We start from the raw sequence: 21,314 nt of genomic DNA on the forward strand, positions 1-21,314 counted from the left end.
ACTCTCTTCCACAATGGTTGAACTAATTTACACTCCCAACAACAGTGTAAAAGCTTTCCTCTTTCTCCACAACCTTGCCAGCATCTGTTGTTTTTTGACTTTTTAGTAATAGCCATTTTGACAGGTGTGGGATTGTATCTCTTATTGGTTCATTAAAGAATGTCGTGTCTTCCAACCCAGGGCTGCTTAACGTTGTTGAAATACTGTAGACTGGAGCACAAAGGTAATTTTCTAAGGTATGACAAAAATACTATGCTTATTAAAAAAGAGTCCTTACCTGTTAGAGACACATATTGAACTATTTTTGGATGCCACAGTATGCTGGATTTTCTTTAGAAATAATCTGGGGCAGAGGGAGTGGTGTTGACACAGATGAATCAAGAGTACAGTGGCGCGATCTAGGCTCACTACAACCTCTGTCTCCTGGAGTTCAGGTGATGCTCATGCCCCAGCTCCCTGAGTAGCTGAGATTATAGGCGTGTGCCACCATGCCCGGCTAATTTTTGTATTTTTAGTAGAGATGGAGTTTCACTATGTTGGTCAGGCTGGTCTCGAACTCCTGGCCTCAAGTGATCCGCTGGCCTCAGCCTCTGAAAGTGCTGGGATTACAGTCGTGAGCCATCATGCCCGGCCCTGTTCTGCTTTTTTAATGTTGAAATTTCTGGCCGGGCGCGGTGGCTCACACCTGTAATGCCAGCACTTTGGGAGGCCGAGGTGGGCAGATCACGAGGTCAGGAGATCAAGACCATCCTGGCTAACATGGTGAAACCCCGTCTCTACTAAAAATACAAAAACAAAATTAGCTGGGTGTGGTGGCGGGCACTTGTAGTCCCAGCTACTCGGGAGGCTGAGGCGGGAGAATGGCATGAACCCGGGAGGCAGAGCTTGCAGTGAGCCAAGATTGCGCCACTGCACTCCAGCCTGGATGACAGAGCGAGACTCCATCTCAAAAAAAAAAAAAAAAAAAATTTCTAATAGTAAAATAAAAGAGGAAAAAACAAATACTTTTGTATGCTAAGGGCTCTTCCCTGACTTTTCATGGGGCTCATCATTCAGGTCTCACCCTAAATGTCACTTCCTCTAATTGCCCCTCCCAGATTACCTGTCCTGTAGTTGCTCTCCTTCCCCCTCCCCACTCCTCTGTTTTTCACTTTCATAGTTTCAAAGTTGTTCTCTTTCATCACTCTCCTTTCCATTTTCCATAGCACAATCACTTTCTGTAATTCCTGATTTGTTGTTTAGTTGATTACTGTCCCCCTGAATATGAGCTCCATGGGAGCAGGGGCCTGGCCTATCTGGCACACAGTAGGTGCTCAGGAAGTTTTTGGTGACTGACTGATAAAGGGCCCAGTAGCACAATGCTGGCATGTGGTAGACAGCAGATGTCAGTTTCCCTTCTCCTCCTGCCTAGTTTGGCATCTTTTCTCCTGTCCTCTTTGATCTGTCACTTAACTTATCTGGGAAGGCCTTGCCTTAGCAACCCAGGGAGCCTGGCTGGTCTCCAGCATTTCACCCCCTTCTTGAATATCTAGCTGATCTCTAGGCCTAGCCTTTGGGCAGCCCCCAGCATTCAAACTCTGTCCCTTCTGGTATCCCCATGGTGTCGCTCTCCCACCTTGCCATCAGCTACTTCCCACTGATGGTCTCCAGGCACTGCCCCTTAGTCAGTCCCGTGACACTGGGAATTTGTCATCAGTCACTCAGGATAGAATTCTGTGTCAACCAGGGAATCTTCAGTTCAAAGTGATGGCAAATTGCTAAACAAAGAGGGAGCTTATTGGCTTATTGGTTCTAATCACTGCCAGTCAGGCCCACTGCTGGAGTTGGGTGGGCTCAGCCCCACCCTACCACATGACTACCACATCTTGGGGGGCAGGTTGCAGTGGGGATTTGAGGGAGGTAACCAATGTCCTCTGCAGAGTCCTTCCTGGAGTGTCCATAGGTCCTAGCCACAATTCTAGTTTATGCATTTGGGACACCACCTTTGCTAAGCCTAGACAGTATTGGATGCTGGGAGAAGGTAGGGAGTGGTACAGTGGTACATGAGGACTCAGAATCCTGTCAGGGGTGCATGCTGAGATGGAGGTGGGCCGGGTGCTGGAGGAGCATTGAGGAGACAGCAACTGCCTGAGATAGGTGGTCCCAGGTGGTTCACAAAGGAGAACAGGCCTGAGTTGGGAGCTTGCCAAGTACAGAAGGGAGGAAGGGGCATTCCAGGCAGAGGGAACAGTCTGAGCAAAGGCCTGGGAGTGAGATTGGGGTGGAGTAGACAGAAAGGAGGGTGATGGGGAAGGAAGAAGTGCCAGTTCCCTTCCTTCTGATTCTGCCTGGTTTGTATGTTGTTCAAATCCAAAAGTTGCTTGACAGCTTAAAACAATATCCCACAGTAAAAGCTAGGTGGGTGCCATGGTTAGGACCTTTCTTGGAGTCTGCTGGGGCTCCTAGTGCCACAAGGGGAGCTCTGGAAGATCCTTCAGTGGATTATGTCCCCTTCCCCAGGGGACCATGACCTATGTCCCCTTTGTCACTCCATCTCCAGTGCCAGCCTGGGCTAGGTCCTCAGTTCCTGAAGTTGCGCTGTATTTACAGGTGCAAAGAGAAGAAATATGATTATGATAATTTGCCCAGGACATCTGTTATCATAGCATTTTATAATGAAGCCTGGTCAACTCTCCTTCGGACAGTTTACAGTGTCCTTGAGACATCCCCGGATATCCTGCTAGAAGAAGTGATCCTTGTAGATGACTACAGTGACAGAGGTGAGTCCCGGCCAGGGCTCTGGGAAGAGCCTGTCCTTCTGTGGCAGTGTCTGGGAGGTGAGAGTGGGATGCAGGAGGGCTAGAGCAGGCCCAGTAGGGATGGGCTTCCTGTGTCCTCCTGTACCCAAAGAAGACCTCAGGGATAGTAGCCCAGAAAGAGCAGGCGTGGGAAACTGGAAGGAGCAGGGCATTCCCTTGGCAGTTTCTGGGACTGTTCATTTCATTGGCCAGTGGAGGTGATGTAGGAGGTGAGGTTGCAGGATGGGCAGAGCCAGATCTGGTAGGGCCTTGGAGGCCACCATAAGGGGTTGAGGCTTAAGTGCGAGCTTGATGGGGAGCTTTGGGTACAGCAAGGTCCAGGTCCATCTGAGGAGCTCACTGAGCCAGCTGTGTGGGGAATGGCTGATGGCAGGGGAGGGGCTGGGTGAGGATGGGGGCAAGGAAGGGTGGAGGGGCCTCTGTGGTGCCCACATGCAGCAGAGCCTTGGCTTGGCTGGGACTGGCAGTGCCAACGGAGTAGCATCAGCCCGTGAATCCTTGGGGCCTAGCTGAAGTGACAGCAGCTAAGCTTAACCAAAGGCAAGTATCAAGGCTGTAACAGCAGGTAGAGCTGTGGGCTTAGTCACTACAGCCTGTCTCAAAGGGAAGCAACCCCTGCTGATGGGGCATCTGCTGCCTCAGATGCTGCACTTGCTCTGACTTCAAAACTAGCCTCTGTGTGTTCTAATAGGTGTGTGAATTGGGCTGTTTTCACAGACTCAATAGTGACTCACACAAGATAGAAATAGACTTCTCACATCACAAATCTGGTGTGCTAGTCTAGAATGGGTGTGGTGGCTCCTTGGTGGATGGGGCCTCAGCTCCTTCTGCACCTGTTCCCACCTTCTCTAGGGTGCTCTGCTACCTTGGTCCTCATGGACGGGGCTGGTTTTTCACCTCCTGCTCACTCTGGTCAACCAGAAGGCTTAAAGGGGAAGGACAGCCACACCCTTCCTCCCGAGGGCACTGCTTGGAAGTTCTCCACACATCCTGTTGAGCAGAGCATGGTTGCCTGGCCATGCGTAGCTGCAAGGGAGGCTGGGAGCTGTGGCCTTTATCCTGCTGTCTGTGTGCTCAGTTACAGGTCACAGGGAGAATGGGTTTAAGGCACAAGGAGCAGTGTCTGTGACAGCATGTAAGCCAGGCTGGAGTAAGCCAGGCTGGGGTTTGGTGCTGACTATAGCCTAGAAGGCATTGGGTTCTGGGGTCAGGGCACCTGGGTCTGAGGCGAGCTTTCCCATGATCCAGTTATGGCGCCTTGGGTGAGTTGCTTGTCTTTTCTGAGCCTTAGTTTCTCACCTGTGAATGGGTCTGTCCACACCTATCTCAAGAGAATTATAGTGGGGAATAAATGGGATCATGTATAGGACAGAATCTCATGTAGCAGCCGGCACATAGTAGGTGCTCATCTATATTTCCTTTTTCCGTTTCCCCCCGGGGTTGTTTTAAATCTCTCCATGTGGACACTGGTTCTGGGCCACACTGCACGGGCTTGAATCCCCCTCCCCCCAACACCTAGCGACTATACAACTTTGAGCAATGACCTTAACCAGTTTCAAACTTGGCTTCAGCCTCTATAAAATGGGAATAATAATAGCTTCTACCTTGTAGGATCATCGTGAGCATTGAATGAGATGAGGAGGGTAATGTGCTGGGTAGGTGCTTGGCATTTAGTGAGCTCTTGTTAGATGATAACTTCTATTTTTATAATGTTTAAATGTTTAAAAAGTTGCAAAATGAAAAAAACAGCATTTCACAAATATATTAATCTAAAGGCAAAGAGCAGATTATTTATTTTATAATAATGGGATTAAATAGCTCCTCAGTAGGCAGGAATACAGTAGGAATTCCTCCGACACATCTCAGTTCTCTCATAAAAATGTGAGGCAGTGTGGACCAAGCTTCCCTTCCTGTCGTTGTGGGAACTTGGGAAAACAGGCATGATGTCCCACTTTAACCTGTAATGAGTCAGGAAGTCCTGCCCTGCCTCCCCTCCCCACCATTTCTGCAGTGTCAGTGTGAGCTTGATGAAAGGGTGTCAGGCCCTGTCAGATGCAGGGAGACAGTTCAGGCAGACATAAAATTAATGCTGACAAGATCCATCACGAGTGCAGGGCAGCCATGCTGCACTCATGGGTTCACTGGGTACAGTAGCTAATTAGCTTTGTTTGCAAAGTTACCTGCCTTATTCCTGCCATCAACTTATTTGTGGTTATAATTTGGATTATTTTTAAAAATTGGCTGGGTGCGGTGGCTCATGCCTGTAATTCCAGCACTTTGGGAGGCCAAGGCGGGAGGATTGCTTGAGCCCAGGAATTTGAGACCAGCCTGGGAAGCACAGGAAGACCCTATGTCTACAAAAAATTTAAAGTAGCTAGGTGTGGTGGTGCATGCCTGTAGTCCCAGCTACTTGGGAAGCTGAGGTAGGAAGATTGTTTGAGCCCAAGAGGTTGAGGCTGCAGTGAGCCATGATCATGCCACTGCACTCTAGCCTGGCTGACAGAGTGAGACCCTGTTTCAAAAAAAAAATCAACCAATTAATGCTTTTATTTATTGATTTATTTATAGATAGGCTCTCACTCCGGTGGCTGCTCTGGGCGGTAGTGTTAGCTTGTAGAATTTGGAGCCGGGTTCCCCTCATGGCTCTTCAATTTACTTACTCTGTGACCTTGGGCAAGTTACTTAGCCTCTCCGGCCTCAGTGCCCTCATCTGTGAAATAGGGATAATACTAGCACCTGCCTCAGAGGATTGTTATGAGGATCAGATAGGTTATCTAGAAATCAGCTAGGTAGTACTTGGCACAGCAAGTCCTCTTTAGTTTTAGCTGCTATTATTATTGTTGCTGCTATTATTATTGTTACTACTACTGAAACTGTAAAGTACTCCTGAGAAAATTTCTATTAACATAACTACTGTTTTTATAAAAATTGCGATTAGACGGTTCATGTGTTTTTTGGTTTTTAAATGCTCATGAGTCAAAACTATAAAGCATTTTTTGTAACAGCTTTATTGAAATATATTCACACACCATTCAATTCACCCATTTGAAGTGTACAATTCAACGTGCATGTGTTTAGATGGGGAGCAAATGGTGGTTCTGGAATTCCTTCCCCAGCCTCCTCCTGGCCTTTGGAGCACTTCCAACCTTGATTCTGGGTGAGGTAAGGATGTCCCAGGTGGCAGAGCAAAGGAGGCGCCTGTCTATTTTATCTTCTGTTTGGGACAGGGAGGCCCAGAAGGCCCTGGCTCGGGATGAGGCACTCCTCCGAGATTGTCACGGTGACCCCTGTTGCTTTGTTTGCCTCCCTAGAGCACCTGAAGGAGCGCTTGGCCAATGAGCTTTCAGGACTGCCCAAGGTGCGCCTGATCCGCGCCAACAAGAGAGAGGGACTGGTGCGAGCCCGGCTGCTGGGGGCATCTGCGGCGAGGGGCGATGTTCTGACCTTCCTGGACTGTCACTGTGAGTGCCACGAAGGGTGGCTGGAGCCGCTGCTGCAGAGGTGCGTGAGCCGCCCACCATGGGAGAGACAGCATGTTACCTGGTGTAGGTAGCATGAGGAACAGACTCATCATGTCACTTGAGAGTTAATGGGTTACCTGGGCTCAGCTGCTCCTCTGTCACTGGGCAGGAGAGCAGTCCCTGCTTCATTCGGCTGTTGAGGCCATTAAATGATTTAGTGTATGGCAAGTGCTTGGGAGTGCCAGCTGGAGGAGGCCCTGTGTCACTGTTTGCTTTTATTATTCCTTCTTTTCTCTTTTTATTTTTTGAGACAGAGTTTCACTCTTGTTGCCCAGGCTGGAGTGCAATGGTGTGATCTTGGCTCACCGCAACCTCTGCCTCCCGGGTTCAAGCGATTCTCCTGCCTCAGCCTCCGGAGTAGCTGGGATTACAGGCACGCACCATCACACCCGGCTAATTTTATATTTTTTTGTAGAGATGGGGTTTCATTGCTTTGGTCAGGCTGGTCTCAAACTCCTGACCTCAAACTCCTGACCTCAGTCGTGAGCCACCACACCGGCCTTATTATTCCTTCTTATCCGGGCTTGTTGCAGAAAACCGAGGAAGTATCATCAACCAAGAGCATTTTAAAAAATCCTCAGTCAAATAGAATGGCACTCCTAGAGAATACACATTTTGATGTATTTCTTTCAAGCAGGGCTGACTTATCCCTTACACCCAGGAGGAACAATGCCTAGGGCCCATGAAACTGGAAGGAACCCAGATAAATGTTATGAATTTCTTTTAAAATCAGAAGGGAAAAATGAATATCATCATAATGGGTATGTAATAATGAATCTAGCATGGATTTATTTGTCTTTATACCAGTATAGTCATAAAATATGCTTTTAATCTGTCTGCTTGTTATAGAGGAAGGGCCCCTGAAAGTCATAATGTGGCCCTGTTCTCAAGGCCGTTGTCCTTGCTGTTCCACGGCATCTCACTCTCACCTTCCTACCTTCCCCCCTCAAGAAGCCACCATCTACTAGGGCCCAATTTTTGTTCCCTTCTGTCTCTTTCCTCCCCATGCTCTGCCTCATCTCTCTGCCCTTTCTGTTTCTACGTCATGGAAGTCAGGAGCTGGGCTGGCCAACCAGAAGCTCCCCAGGTGGGAGAGGAAGGAAGGGATCTTTGCTTGGCCTCCCGTCTGTGGAGCAGGCAAAGGGCTGGAGGGGCAGGGTCTCTGCAGCTGGGGAACTGCTTCCCCGCAGACGCCAACACCGTGGTTGTTAGGGTTGTCTGGAAGAGCTGGGGACCCACTTGCCTTCCTTCCTGGGTGTGACCCAGCTGCCCCCTGCCCTTCCGCTTCCTGCTGTCCTGGCTCCTTGTCAGCTGCGGGTTCTATAGCTATCTCTTTCTCCTCCTCAGCTCTGATGAGCTTTCCCAGCAGCAGATTCGAGGCTCCTCTGGCCTGTGATGGAGCTGGAGACTAGAGCACGGTTATGGCTGGGTGTGCCCTCTGGAACCCGGACCAGTGGGCTCCCCCTCCTTCGTTCCCCCACTGCACTCATAGATGGCCACCTCTACGCAGGTCTGAAATCATGGGGAGAGGACATTTGTTTCTCTTCAGCTGATGGATTAATGCTTTTAGAATTCCTCTTCATCCCACCCTTTGGACATGGGCCAGCTGCCTCCTTGTTGCATGCCTGTAGATGAGGGGATTTTCCACCTCGGTTGTCTATTGGAAATACCGGGGAACTTTAAAAAATGTATATTTTAATTTTTAATTTTTGTGGGTAGATAGTAGGTGTATATATTTATGGGGTACATGAGATATTTTGATACAGGCATGTAATACATAATAATCACATCAGAGTAAATGGGATATCCGTCCCCTCAAGCATTTGTCTTTGTGTTACTAATAATCCACTCATACTCTTTTTTTTTTTTTTTAAGACAGAGTCTCACTCTGTCACCCAGGCTGGAGGGCAGTGGCGTGATCTTGGCTCACTGCAACCTCTGCCTCCCAAGTTCAAGCGATTCTCCTGCCTCAGCTTCCTGAGTAGCTGGGACTACAGGCGCGTGCCACCCCACCCAGCTAATTTTTGTATTTTTAGTAGGGACAGAGTTTCATGATGTTAGCCAGGCTACTCTCGAACTCCTAACCTCAGTGATCCACCCGCCTCAGCCTCCCAAAGTGTTGGGATTACAGGCGTGAGCCACCGCACCTGGCCCAGTCATACTCTTAGTAATTTTTTTTTGTCTATCTATCTATCTATCTGAGACAGAGTCTCGCTCTGTTGCCCAGGCTAGAGTACAGTAGGGTGATCTCGGCTCATTGCAGCCTCTGCCTCCCAGGTTCAAGTGATTCTCCTGGCTCAGCCTCCCGAGTAGCTGGGATTACAGGTGTGCACTACCATGCCAGGCTAATTTTTGCATTTTTAGTAGAGATGGGGTTTCACCATGTTGGCCAGGCTGGTCTAAAACTCCTGACCTCAAGTGATTTGCCTGTCTCAGCCTTCCAAAGTGCTGGAATTACAGGCATGAACCACCACGCCCAGCCAGTTATTTTTAAATGTACAATTAAATTTTTTTTTACTATTGTCACTCTGTTGTGCTAGCAACTAGTACATCTTATTCATTCTTTCTAATTTTTTGTACCCATTAACCATCCCCACTCCCCCAACCAACTACCCTTCCCAGCCTCTGGTAACCATCCTTCTGCTCTCTGTCTCCATGAGTTCAATTGTTTTAAGTTTTAGCTCCCACAAATAAGTGAAAACATGCAAAGTTTGTCTTTCTGTGCCTTGCTTATTTCACCTAACATAATGACCTCCAGTTTCATCCATGTTGTTGCAAATGACAGCATCTCATTCTTTTTTATGGATGAATAGTACTCTATTGTGAGTATATGTACCACGTATCCTTTATCCATTCATCTGTTGATGGACACTTAGGTTGCTTCCCAATCTTGGTTATTGTGAATAGTGCTGCAATGAACATGAGAGTGCAGATATATTTTCGATACACTGACTTCCTTTCTTTTGGATATGTACTTAGGAATAGAATTGCAGGATCATATGGTAGCTCTATTTTTAGTTTTTTGGGGAACCTTCAAACTGTTCTCCATAGAGGTTGTACTAATTTACATTCCCACCAACGGTGTATGAGGGTTCAACCTGGGGAGCTTTTTAAACACACCAACGCCTGGTCCCATTTGGATCTGACTCTTGGGGCTGGGGCCTCGGCTTCTGCATGTTTCAAAAGCTCCCCAGGGGACTTTGGTGTGCACCAGCATTGGGACACATCAGACTGTGGACTGTCCTTTAGGTGGCCCCAGACAGGAGTGGTAACCCTTTCCATCCAGGGGCTTTTGGAAACGTGGGAGGGTATTCTTGGTTGTCATGTCAACCAGGTAGGGCTCCTGGCATTTTGTGTATCGGGGAGGCCAAGAATCCTGCAGATCAGCCCTATGCAGTGGAGAATGGTTCTGGCCCAGATGCCAATAGCATCCCTATGGGTCCTGCACATTCTCCAGCCAGGACTGGGAGTCCTATACTCCAGTGCTGATACAGCATTCCCCCAGTTTTCCCCTTCTTGTAAAAATTAGGCTGTCTGTGGTTCCAGCCAGCTTGATCACAAGCCATCAGTTCCTGGGGGAGCTGGCCTTTGCCAGGGGCCAGCTAGAACTTGCCCAGCAGGTCTGATGTTGGCCCTTTCAGCCTTTTAAATAATGCCCTCAATTACTTTAAATAAGCGGATGTTGGTGGATACCTAGTATGCAACTTCCTCAATTTGGGGAACTCACAGATCTGAGACTCTGTCTCACGCAACCTGTCCTGAACAGTGCAATTTCCCCGATAAGCTGTAATTCTTACCCCAGAGTGGTATTTCTAATATCCCCTCTGACTTTCTGGTGTCATTCTAAGGACACTGAAAGCTCAAGTCTGGTTGATCTCTGTTGCATTGTCCTGTGTGGTGGGACTCAGGATTTTTAGGTTTCAAATTCCAGATTACGTCCCCCAAAATGTTACTCAAGGAAATCTAGTGTTCACACGTGGTCTAGTCTCAGTCCATCTTTCCTGGTGTGGTGTCAAATGCAAAGAAACATGGCCTGGAAGCATGCTGAGGGATGGCCAGATTTGTAATGATGTGGAGAGAACAGTTGAAACCAACACACAGGCTGATACCTGCAAAAGGAAATTATAGCATTTTTCACTATGTGTAATATTTCACAATAACAAACATTAAAATAAAAAAAGAGCAATAGTTTCAGGTTCTCTGCCAGCCATCTTAAAAACATTTTCCCAGGAAATCCTCACATTAACCCTCTGAATGGATATTATAATTCCAGTGTTGCCACTGAGGCAATAGGCTCTGAAGTTAGGTGACTTGGCTAATGTCACACAGCAAATAAATAGCAGGATTAGAATTTATATTCTAATTCCAAAGCTGACCCTTTGGTCTGGGTGCACCTTTGTTCTTAGGACAGATAAGTATTTCTTGATGTTAAGATGTTTCATTGTGATTAAACCTCTTGCACTTCTGAGAAATTGAAATTATAGAGCGTTTGGTCAGAATGTCCATGGGTAGAATCAGCGCATATTAAAGTCCTGGGACTTTTTGTTTTAAAGCCCTCCCTGGCCCCCAGATCCCCCCCATGGTGGTCACCTGCCAAGGCTCTGACATGACTACAGACACCTGGAATAAGAGAAGCAGGCCTTTCTCAGGTGTTCTTCCCTCTTATTGGAAGGAAGACAAGAATTCACCCTTGAATTTCCCAATTGTCTTCCTGCTGCCCGTCTGCATAGGAGAGACGGATGGATGTCTTGGGTGCTTTCAGGATCCATGAAGAGGAGTCGGCAGTGGTGTGCCCGGTGATTGATGTGATCGACTGGAACACCTTCGAATACCTAGGGAACTCCGGGGAGCCCCAGATTGGCGGTTTCGACTGGAGGCTGGTGTTCACGTGGCACACGGTTCCCGAGAGGGAGAGAATACGGATGCGATCCCCCGTTGATGTCATCAGGTCAGGAGCTGACTTCTGGGTGACTTGTTTTTTAAGCATGCCTCGTTGCATCTGGCTGACCTGTCAGCGGAGGCCCTCAGGAGGAATGGTTAGCTGTCTGCTTAACTACCTCCCCTCTTCCCACTTTTTTGCCCAGAGTATTTGTTTATTTTTATTAAACATGTCTGCTACACATGTCTGCTACACATGTCAATTTTATATCGATATATTTTATTTATTTAATTTTTAAATTGTGGTAAAATATGCATCATAGAGAATTTACCATTGTAACCATTTTGAAGTATGCAATTTTAAGCTGAGCATGGTGGGTCATGCCTGTAATCCCAGTACTTTGGGAAGCCAAGGTGGGAGGATTGCTTGAGTCCAGGAGTTTGAGACCAGCCTGGGCAACATAGCAAGAACCTATCTCTACAAAAAAAAAAAAATCAGCTGAGCGTGGTAGTGTGCATCTGTAGGCCTAGCTAGCTGGAAGGCTGAGATAGGAGGATTGCTTGAGTCAAGGAGTTCAAGGCTTTAGTGAGCTATGATCACGCAATTGCACTGCAGCTGGGGCGATAGAGCGAGACCCTGTCTCTATAAAAAATAAATAAATAAAACAAAGCATGCAATTTTAGTGGCATCGAGCACATTCACAGTATTGTGCAAACATGATCTTTACCTGTTTCCAGGGCTTTTTCATCATCCCACACAGAAAATATCCCCACTAAGCAATAACATCCCATTCTCCCCTTCCCAGCCCCTGGGAACCTCTGTTCTTTCAGGCGCCCCATGTAAGTGGAATCATACAATATTTGTCCTTTTGTATTGGTTTCTTTCACTTATCATCATGTTTTCAAGTTTCCTAGAGAACATCATTCCTTGTGATGGCTGAGTAATATTCCTTTGTACATATATGCTACGTTTTGTTTATCCATTCTTCTGTTGGTGGACACTTGGGTTGTCCTTTGGTTATTGTTAAATAATGCTGCTATGAACATTGGTGTACTTTTATCTGCTTGAGTCCCTGTTTTCCATTCTTTTGGGTATACACCTAGGAGTGGGATTGCTGGTCATATGCTCATTCTTGAGGAAACATCGTTAGGCCCCTTTGACCTGGGGTGTGGGTGGATCCATGGCAGGTGGAGGAGTCTGCTCTGGCCAGTGGGTGAGTCAAGGTCTGAGTAGAGTGGTCCCAAGGGAGGCTCAGCAGCTCTCATTCTGGAGGTGTTGAAGTGATAGCCTGGCTTCTTCCTCCCCTTCCAAGTTCAGAGGCAAGTGGGAGACAGATGTGGGAGTTGGGTAGAAGGAGGTCAGGACTTCAGCCTCACCGCTGGTGTGTTGAACCGGAAGTAGGCTCTTAGTTCTGCATCCACATTTGGCAGTTGGGCTTCTGAATCCTTTCATCAGAGTCCTGACCTTAAGATGACCCGCTGCTGGCTGGAGTGGAGCACGCAAGGAGAGTGTCCAGAGATAAGGCTGGAGAGATGGGCGGGGCCAAGGGAAGGGGTTTGGACTTGACCCTGAGCAGGTAGAAGCCACTGAAGGGATCCGAGCAGGAAGTGACCTGAGCATGTGCTGTGTGCCATGTGGTGCGGGCCCTGGAAGGACCGTTGTGGGCAGGGATACCATTAGGAGGCTCTGCAGTCCTCCAGGTCAGAAACAATGGTTCAGGAGATGGTGGGCACTGTGGATTCCAGAGATGTTAAGATGGAATAATTGGAAGAAATTGAGTGGGAATTTGGGAAGGAAGGAATTGAGAATGGCACCCAGGCTTTGTAGGAGTCCTTAGTGAGAACATCCTGCTCAATCCCTCACTGAACAGGTTTGGAAACTGAGACACAGAGTAGGAGGCTCTAATCCAGGCTACTTAGGCAGCCTGTCATGAATTCATGGGGGGGCCATGAATTCTGATTGCCCCCTTACCCCACATGCTCAGGGCACCTATCCTCCCCATCCCATAATATCCCTGTGCCTCAGTTATCTCATCTGTGTAATAGGTACCAGCATATCCACCCTGCCTATTTCCTAGATTTTTAGGATAAACACACGAAGGTGCTTTGTAGTCTAGAACCTTCCCTTCCACTGGGGATGTTGCTGTTGTCTTCTCAGTTGGCCCCACGCTTGGAGTCCAGGGCAGGCCCCGATGCTGCAGGATGTTAACATTTTCAGTGGTTGTGCTCTCAATGTTCTCTTTCCCTATTTCTTTTTTTTTTCAAGTTGGGGTCTTGCTCTGTCACCCAGGCTGGAGTGCAGTGGCATGATCTCAGCTCACTGCAACCTCTGCCTCCTGGATTCAAGTGATTCTCCTGCCTCAGCCTCCTGAGTAGCTGGGATTACAAGTGTGGGCCACCACACCCGGCTAATTTTTGCATTTTTTTAGTAGAGACAGAGTTTCGCCATATTGGCCAGGCTGGTCTTGAACTCCTGACCTCAGGAGATCTGCCTGCCTCAGCCTCCCAAAATGCTGGAAGTGCTGGGATTACAGATATGAGCCACTGTGCCTGGCCCTTTCCCTATTTCTGAATTAATCCTTTTGCCTGTGCAACTCTGGGGCATGCTGACCTTACAGTGTTCTGCCGTGTAGGCTGGAAGCTGTGGGCCGTTTCTGAAGTCAGCGCTGGCTTCCAGATAAACCTGGTGGTGGGTGGTGGGAAACAAGGCTGGCTGAAAAAGCAGCCTGAGGCTGGCTAGCTGGGTACTAGTGGAGGAAACCATTCGAGCAGGAGAGGACCTGACCCTCGGGGCGCTTTCAGATGCCAGAGTTGCCTTTAGGGCCTTCTGTGTACTGGCCTCTCAGTGTCGTGCCTGCCTTGTGAGATCACACCTCCTCAGATTACCATGGCCCGGAGCCTGCCTTCCTCTCAGAACGTGGTCTCTTGCTTCTCTCTTCTTGCTCTCTATGCTTCTAAATGTCCCTGGATTTCTCCCACCCTTAAGCCTTTGCTCATGCTGGAGAACCATTCCATTTCCCTTCTTCTTCTTGGCTAACTGTCCTTTGTCCTGCAGACCTTGCCTCCTCCAGGGAACCTAGTCCTGTCCTTTTGCCCCTGCCCTCCTCAGTGTTCTCCCAGGGCCCTGGCTGACCTTAGTTAACATATTTAGCACACACAGAGTACTTGCCTGCTGAGAAGCCTGGGAGCCGCCTCAAGGCAGGGACCGTAGGGTACATCTGTGCCTCCAGGCCCAGCCTAGTGTGGGGCACAGAGGTGAAGGCAGGGTATGCTTAGAGATGATGGATGAACAGATGAAAGGGCTCGTGGTGGGAAGGTAGTTGGATAACTGTGATGGTTTCCTGCTGCCCACAGCGAAATATGGATATCACACTTTTTTAGGTCTCCAACAATGGCCGGTGGACTGTTTGCTGTGAGTAAGAAATATTTTGAATATCTGGGGTCTTATGATACAGGAATGGAAGTTTGGGGAGGAGAAAACCTCGAATTCTCCTTTAGGGTAAGTATTCCAGTATTCTCTTTGGACATGTTCTTAACTGATTCTCTCTTTGGGAACGATGGGATTTGCTGTGAGAGCCTGGTGGACCCTGAAAGATGATGACACGCATATCCTATAAACATGCTTGGTTTCTTATTTTAGCTTTTTAAAAAATGTACTTTTTCTAGGTTTGGGGCCAGAGAGGGCCTTGCAAGTCACATAGTTCTCTCTCACTCTATGGAGGGAGGAAATGAAACCAGGAGAGAGGTGACTTGCTCAGGGTTAGGTTCCTCCTGATCCTGTTTTCTGGAGCCTTTACTTGATTAATTCCTTATGAAGTGGCCTGTTTATTTAGCACAGTGGCTTTCAAACTTTGACAGATGTAAGAATTTCTTTTTTTTTTGAGACGGAGTCTCGCTCTGTCGCCCAGGCTGGAGCGCAGTGGCACGATCTCAGCTCACTGCAACCTCCGCCTTCCGTGTTGAAGTGATTCTCCTGCCTCAGCCTCCCGAGTAGCTGGGATTACGGGCATGTGCCACCACACCCGGCTAATTATTGTATTTTTAGTAGAGACGAGGTTTCACCATGTCAGCCAGGCTGATCTCGAACTCCTGACCTCAGGTGATCCACCTGCCTTGGCCTCCCAAAGTGCTGGGATTATAGGCGTGAGCCACTGCACCCAGCCAACACATGTAAGCATTGCTGGGTAAACTTGTTAGAAAGACAGATTGACAAGCACAATCTAGAATTCTAGACAGATTTACAAGCACAATCTAGAATTCTAGCCAGATTTGATAGCTTTAGCGGGGGACCAAGATTCTGCTTTTTGTAACAAGCCTACCTACTGATGCTACTCTACATGGCCCATGGAAACCATATTGGAAAACTCCTAGCATTTCAGTAGATTTTCCAGTTAATGAAGTCTTACATTTTAAGCATCAAAACTTTGTGTAAATGTTGGTGCTTTTCAGTGGAAAATTAAGATTTTTAATAACATTTTATATGGTGTTCTGCCGTCATAAAAACTGTGAATAAACAAGAATTTGGCCTTCTACCGAGGACTCACACCCTCCATAATAAGTACCAGATGCTGTGCTTGGTTGTCCCATCTTTGGGAAAATGAGATATTCAAGGCCGTCAGTCCCAGTGTGAGATGGGCTCAGATGCCTTCGCCTGTTGAGTCTTTGGGTGTGCTTTTAATGGTCTCTCTGCCTCTTCCTTAGGTGTCAGGCTGCTCTACCTGTTTCTAGAAGCTCTTCCTTTCCCCCTTCCAAACCTCTCTTCTTCCTTGCTGCTTTCCTATCTTCTGTGGCTAGGAGATCAGGTAATCAAGCCTATGTTTTCTGTAATGAGTAAGTGGGTTGCCAGCGAGGTCTCTGTGGATGCTCCTGTGAGTCAAGTGCATGAGCTTTAGTGCATGGACTTTCGGGTCTTGGTTCCCACAGCTTATTTGTTTTGGGGGCTGCTTTCTTGCTCTTTACCCACATTCTGTGTCATGAGTGTGCCGGGTAGGTGGCCTCCTGCCCGATGGAGGCTGAGCATCTTGGCAGCGTCCATCATGCCTTGCGTGTGCCTGGCCTCTTTGCTGCAGATACTATGGACCCGCAGCTCATCCCCGGCTCACCACCTGGCCTCTCCTTTTCTGTGTGTGCAGATCTGGCAGTGTGGTGGGGTTCTGGAAACACACCCATGTTCCCATGTTGGCCATGTTTTCCCCAAGCAAGCTCCCTACTCCCGCAACAAGGCTCTGGCCAACAGTGTTCGTGCAGCTGAAGTATGGATGGATGAATTTAAAGAGCTCTACTACCATCGCAACCCCCGTGCCCGCTTGGTGAGTTCCTTGGCCCACCTGCACTCCATCTGGCTTCATCTGAACAACAGCAGCTAATCGTGGCTTCCCCAGCGTAGTCGATCTGGTTCCAGAAATAGAGAATAAATTGGGTGCTCAGATACGAGTATGGGGAGAATTTATTCCTCCATTTATAATAATTATATGCAGTCAAATCTTGTTATTTACAGCTGTTATATTCCATAAAGCCACCACAAACGCTGAATTCATGAAAACAGAGCCATTGTTCTTAGGGGAAATACAGGGTTAGGTTCCTGCCAGACTTGGGGCACAGTTTTGTCAGCAGATCAATACAGAACCTTGTTTTCTGTGTGTTTCTGTTCAAAGACACCTATTTAACATATATCGTTGCATCATTAACATTGCACTTATGGCTAACAGCACGATAACTCATGCCAGAATGAACCTTTCCTAGCACGTGTTATTTTCTCTTCATCACAACCTTCTTGCATTTAGGAACACTAGATAGCACTTCAGCACTATGATTGGGGGACATTCTAGAATAGCTGGTGCAGTCACCAATACAAAGCAGAAAAAAATGTGGTGCCCAATAGATGGTGAAAAGAACACAGGTTTACAGGATGAGAGCTGAAACAAGAAGGTGGTGTGTGCCCTTGTTCTGTATCACCTGGGAATGGAAGTGTTGGGCAACTCACATTTTTTGTCCATGAATGTGTGTGAAAATTAGAAAACACCACAAGTATTGATTTGGAGGTTATAAATCAATTTTATTATAGCATGTAGGGAAACTCAGATACAGAACCAGTAAATAATGAGGATGGACTATACCAACGTAGACAGTTGGGGATACGTGGTGTCACAGGCCAGGCATTGTCCATGTGTTGTGGTTATCCTCTTTGTAGCCAGTAGGGGTGAGTCCACAAACACAGGGTACAAGTTAAGGCACAGTTCTTTACCTTAAAGCTATTGCTCAGGGACACACCCGCCTTATTAGTTAGGGGTCTTTACCTCCCTCTAGAGCCTTCTTGTTAGCACCCTGGAAGCTTCCTTTTCTAAAACAGGGAGTGTGTTCTGCTTCCATTTCCAGATGGAAGGACTACTGGAGAGTGGCCCAGGTCCCCGCTGCTACTCTTTCTCACCATATGTCATGGTCATGGAAACCCCCCCACCGCCAGCCTAACAGATGTCTATCTTCCTCCCCACTCAGAGGCCTTGCTGGGCCCATCTCTCTGAACAATGGTGAAGGTGTGCCTGCAGTCACTGAAGTCTCAGCTCAGTTGGCTTGCTCCCCTGGGTCCCAGACACACACTGCAGGGACACTGGCCCATCCACCCACTGCACTGAGTCTGTCGGAGGCTGAGGTTCAGCCCAGACTGTGTCCTTCCTCAGAGCGATTTATCTCAGGGACTTGTTTTCTGGTCTGGATCCTTGCTCTGCCTCTACCTCAGGGACCACTGTGGATGAGGGATCTGCCTCTTCTTTCCCAGATCTTGGGCTTCAGATGCAACACAGTCCACTGCCTCTGCCCCAGCCAGCTCTGCATGCCCCACGGCAGGGTGCCTGCTTGCCCTGCATTTGCATAACTAGTAGGGCTGCTTGGCAACACAAGAAGGTCTTGCTCTAAGGCTGAGTCCTTCCAGCAACCCTGCAGGGTAGCAATAAAATTCTCATTTTATAGATGAGAAAACTGAAGCTCAGAGAGAAGCTGTTGGAAGGAACTTGTCCAGGCCCCATGGCTGATAGGAGGTAGAACCGGGTTTGGGGCCTGTACTCTGCAGTGCACCTCTTGCTCTGCTCTGTAGAGCCTATGGGTTCTCAGTCGGACTCCCACTCAGCCCCTCTCTGGCTCTGGGCTCCACGGTCATTTGCTTCTGCCTCCTCCGTCTTGCCCAGCACCATAGAGTAAACACCCACTCTTTCCCCATGCACGGTCTGGAACCCATAGTTCTCTTTTCCTGAGGGTTCCCAGAGAATATTTTAGGGAGGCACTGAATGCACCCTTAGGCTGCATGTCCAAGGCCAAGTGCTAAATAGATACTTGGCCGAAGCTGGGGGCGCAGTGACTTTCATCAGTGAAAGAACTCTGGGAAATAGCAGAAATCTGAAATCTTATTCAAACATGTACTTATTATTACCATTTTGTTCAATATTTAACATGTCAGCTTTAAATTGTTTAACATGACAGTGCAGGTACGGTAATATTTCTGCACTCAGCATTTTTCTTGTGGCTGCACGTTTGCGATACTGAACAGAGGCTTGCTGTATTTAATTATTCAAAAGCTCTCAGTCATTAGTTTTGTCCATAAAACCAAACTTGCACAAGTATTTCTTATTGCTTATTTCATACTGAGAACATGATTACATCTAGAATATTTACCTGTGTTTGAAAGTGGATATTCAGATATTAGTAGTAAACCAGAAAGTCATGGTGTATGTTTCGGTGAAACTGACGTTTCCCTGGTTGGGTTTCAGGATGACCTCTGATCACAAGCATGGGTCACAGGTCAAGGATCCATAGAAGCCAGTGCAGCCCCAGAGCTTGGCTCCTTCACTCCATCAGCAGGCGGGTTGTCCTCTACCCTCGTGCACCTGGTCACACCCCGCTGCCAACAGAGCTCCTAGGAATGGAATTGTCTGTGTGACAGCCTCTCATACTAGAAGCTAGAATTAGGTACAAGGCTGTTTTCTATCCTCTGTGCTCCACACAGGGCCTGGCATGCAACGAATGCTCCGTCAAAGCTGGCTGGTGGTTAGTAAGTGAGCTTCAGTGAGCACAGGGGCTTTGAAAGGAAGCACTAGGACCCGTGGCCTCTCACTGTTTTGTTGTTTTCTCAGGAACCTTTTGGGGATGTGACAGAGAGGAAGCAGCTCCGGGCCAAGCTCCAGTGTAAGGACTTCAAGTGGTTCTTGGAGACTGTGTATCCAGAACTGCATGTGCCTGAAGACCGGCCTGGCTTCTTCGGGATGGTGAGTGAGGGTGGTGGGCCCATGGCAGGCAGGGAGTTCCCTGGCCTCCGGGTCTGATCTACAAATCCTGGGCAAGAAAGGCCACGTCATGGGGATCACTGGCTTCCTCCACTCCCACCCGCCTGCCCACCCCCCACCACCTTTTTATCCACTGCCCTTCTTTCTCCCTGAAGTGTCTGGGCCTTAGGTGCAGAATGTCAGAGCTGGAAGCCATCTCAAAACTGACAACTGTTTTGTAGATAAGGAAACTGAGGTTTATCTGGTGTTTCCATGTCCTAGTTTTTACTAACACCTTATCATATTACTTCTAGTCTCAATGGCTAGACTAGTTAATAATTCCAAGTTTGGAAGTCTACAGAGGCAATAGTCGGTATAGGGGAGTCACTTCTAGTATTTCAAAAAACCTAAAAAATGTTTTTGGGATGAGACCAGATAAAATGTCCTATGTCTTTTGTTTTTGCTAGGAATGACACCAGCTTAGCAAGGTCTCCTCTGCTGTGATGTGTTGATCAGAAGTGCTGGTGTTCCATTCTGGAAATCTTTGATAAATACAAAGCAGGATATTCATGTTACATTCTATTTTCATTATGAAAATATTCAAACATATAGAAATGCAGAGAGAATGGTATGAGAATGGTATAATGAATACCATCCCTGAGATTCTAGAATTTTCAAGATCCTGCCTCTCTTGCTTTCTCTCTCCCCTACTTCACCTCCACATTTTCCTCTTTTTAAGCAAATCCTGGGCATTGTGTCATTTCTCTCCTCTGCATTTTATGCATTTTCATAACATTTGGACATTATCTTACAAAACTGTAGAAATGAACAAGTATTTCTTGGTATCATTTAATGTCTAGTTCTAATTCATATTCCCCCAACTTTTCCAGTTTCTCTTTGAGTGGCTGGCTAATTCGAATTGGGATCCAAACAAGGTGCACACATTGCATGTGGTGGTTGTGTCTTGTGTCCTAAATCTCTTTTAATCTAACACAGCCCTCTTCCTTTTTCTTGTTAATATCTTTAACTTGTTGAAAAAACAATATCAGTTACCTGTGGAGTGTCTCACTCTTGCAATTACTATTTTTTTCTTTGTGGTGTCTTTAAGTTGTGCCTCTCTCCCCCATATTTCTTTAAGATAGAAGTGAGTTGTAAAGGTTTGATTAGAGTCAGGATCCACCTTTTTGGCAAGAACACTTTGTGGGTGATGTTATGTGTTCATGTTGTGTCATATCAGGAGCATAGGAAGTATGGTCATCTTTAGTGATAAGGTTGACCAGTGGGTTAATGGAGTATCCCTCACCTGGACCAGTCATTATAAGACCCCCATCAGCCTCTGTCTCATGTTTTTAGTAGCCACTGATAACCATTTCCTAGACCCATTATTTCAAATGGAGTTGCCAAATGGTGATTTTTCTCTTTCATTTCTTCCACATTTATTAGCTGAAATTTTTCATATAGAAGAACACTCCCTCATTAACTAAAGCAATTTGGTATATGTGAGTTTTAGAATTCATATAGAAAAGGCACGACAAATTCTTTTTTTTTTTTTTGAGACAAAAGTCTTGCTCTTGTCCCCCAGGCTGGAGTGCAATGGCGCGATCTCAGCTTACTGCAACCTCTGCCTCATGGGTTCAAGCGATTCTCCTGCCTCAGCCTCCCGAGTAGCTGGGATTATAGGCACCTGCCACCATGCTTGGCTAATTTTTTTTTTTTTTTTTTTTTTTTTTTGTATTTTTAGCAGAGACGGGGTTTCACTATGTTGGCCAGGCTGGTCTTGAACTACTGACCTCAGGTGATCCGCCTGCCTTAGCCTCCCAAACTGTTGGGATTACAGGCGTGAGCCACCGTGCCCGGCTAAGGCA

General features: G+C 47.4%; 1 protein-coding gene across 1 annotated transcript in view; it reads left to right on the forward strand.

Moving 5' to 3' along the window:
* GALNT12 (polypeptide N-acetylgalactosaminyltransferase 12) overlaps positions 1-21,314 on the forward strand; it is a 42,502-nt gene that overhangs the window by 13,067 nt on the left and 8,121 nt on the right. Inside the window, exons 2-7 of the mRNA XM_054502234.2 lie at positions 2,590-2,759; positions 6,110-6,299; positions 11,082-11,267; positions 14,579-14,696; positions 16,330-16,506; positions 19,321-19,452. Of these exons, the coding sequence (XP_054358209.1) occupies positions 2,590-2,759; positions 6,110-6,299; positions 11,082-11,267; positions 14,579-14,696; positions 16,330-16,506; positions 19,321-19,452 (973 nt within the window). The remainder of the gene's footprint in view (positions 1-2,589; positions 2,760-6,109; positions 6,300-11,081; positions 11,268-14,578; positions 14,697-16,329; positions 16,507-19,320; positions 19,453-21,314) is intronic.

This window comes from Pongo pygmaeus, chromosome 13 (assembly GCF_028885625.2).
Source record: "Pongo pygmaeus isolate AG05252 chromosome 13, NHGRI_mPonPyg2-v2.0_pri, whole genome shotgun sequence".
Classification (NCBI taxonomy): domain Eukaryota; kingdom Metazoa; phylum Chordata; class Mammalia; order Primates; family Hominidae; genus Pongo; species Pongo pygmaeus.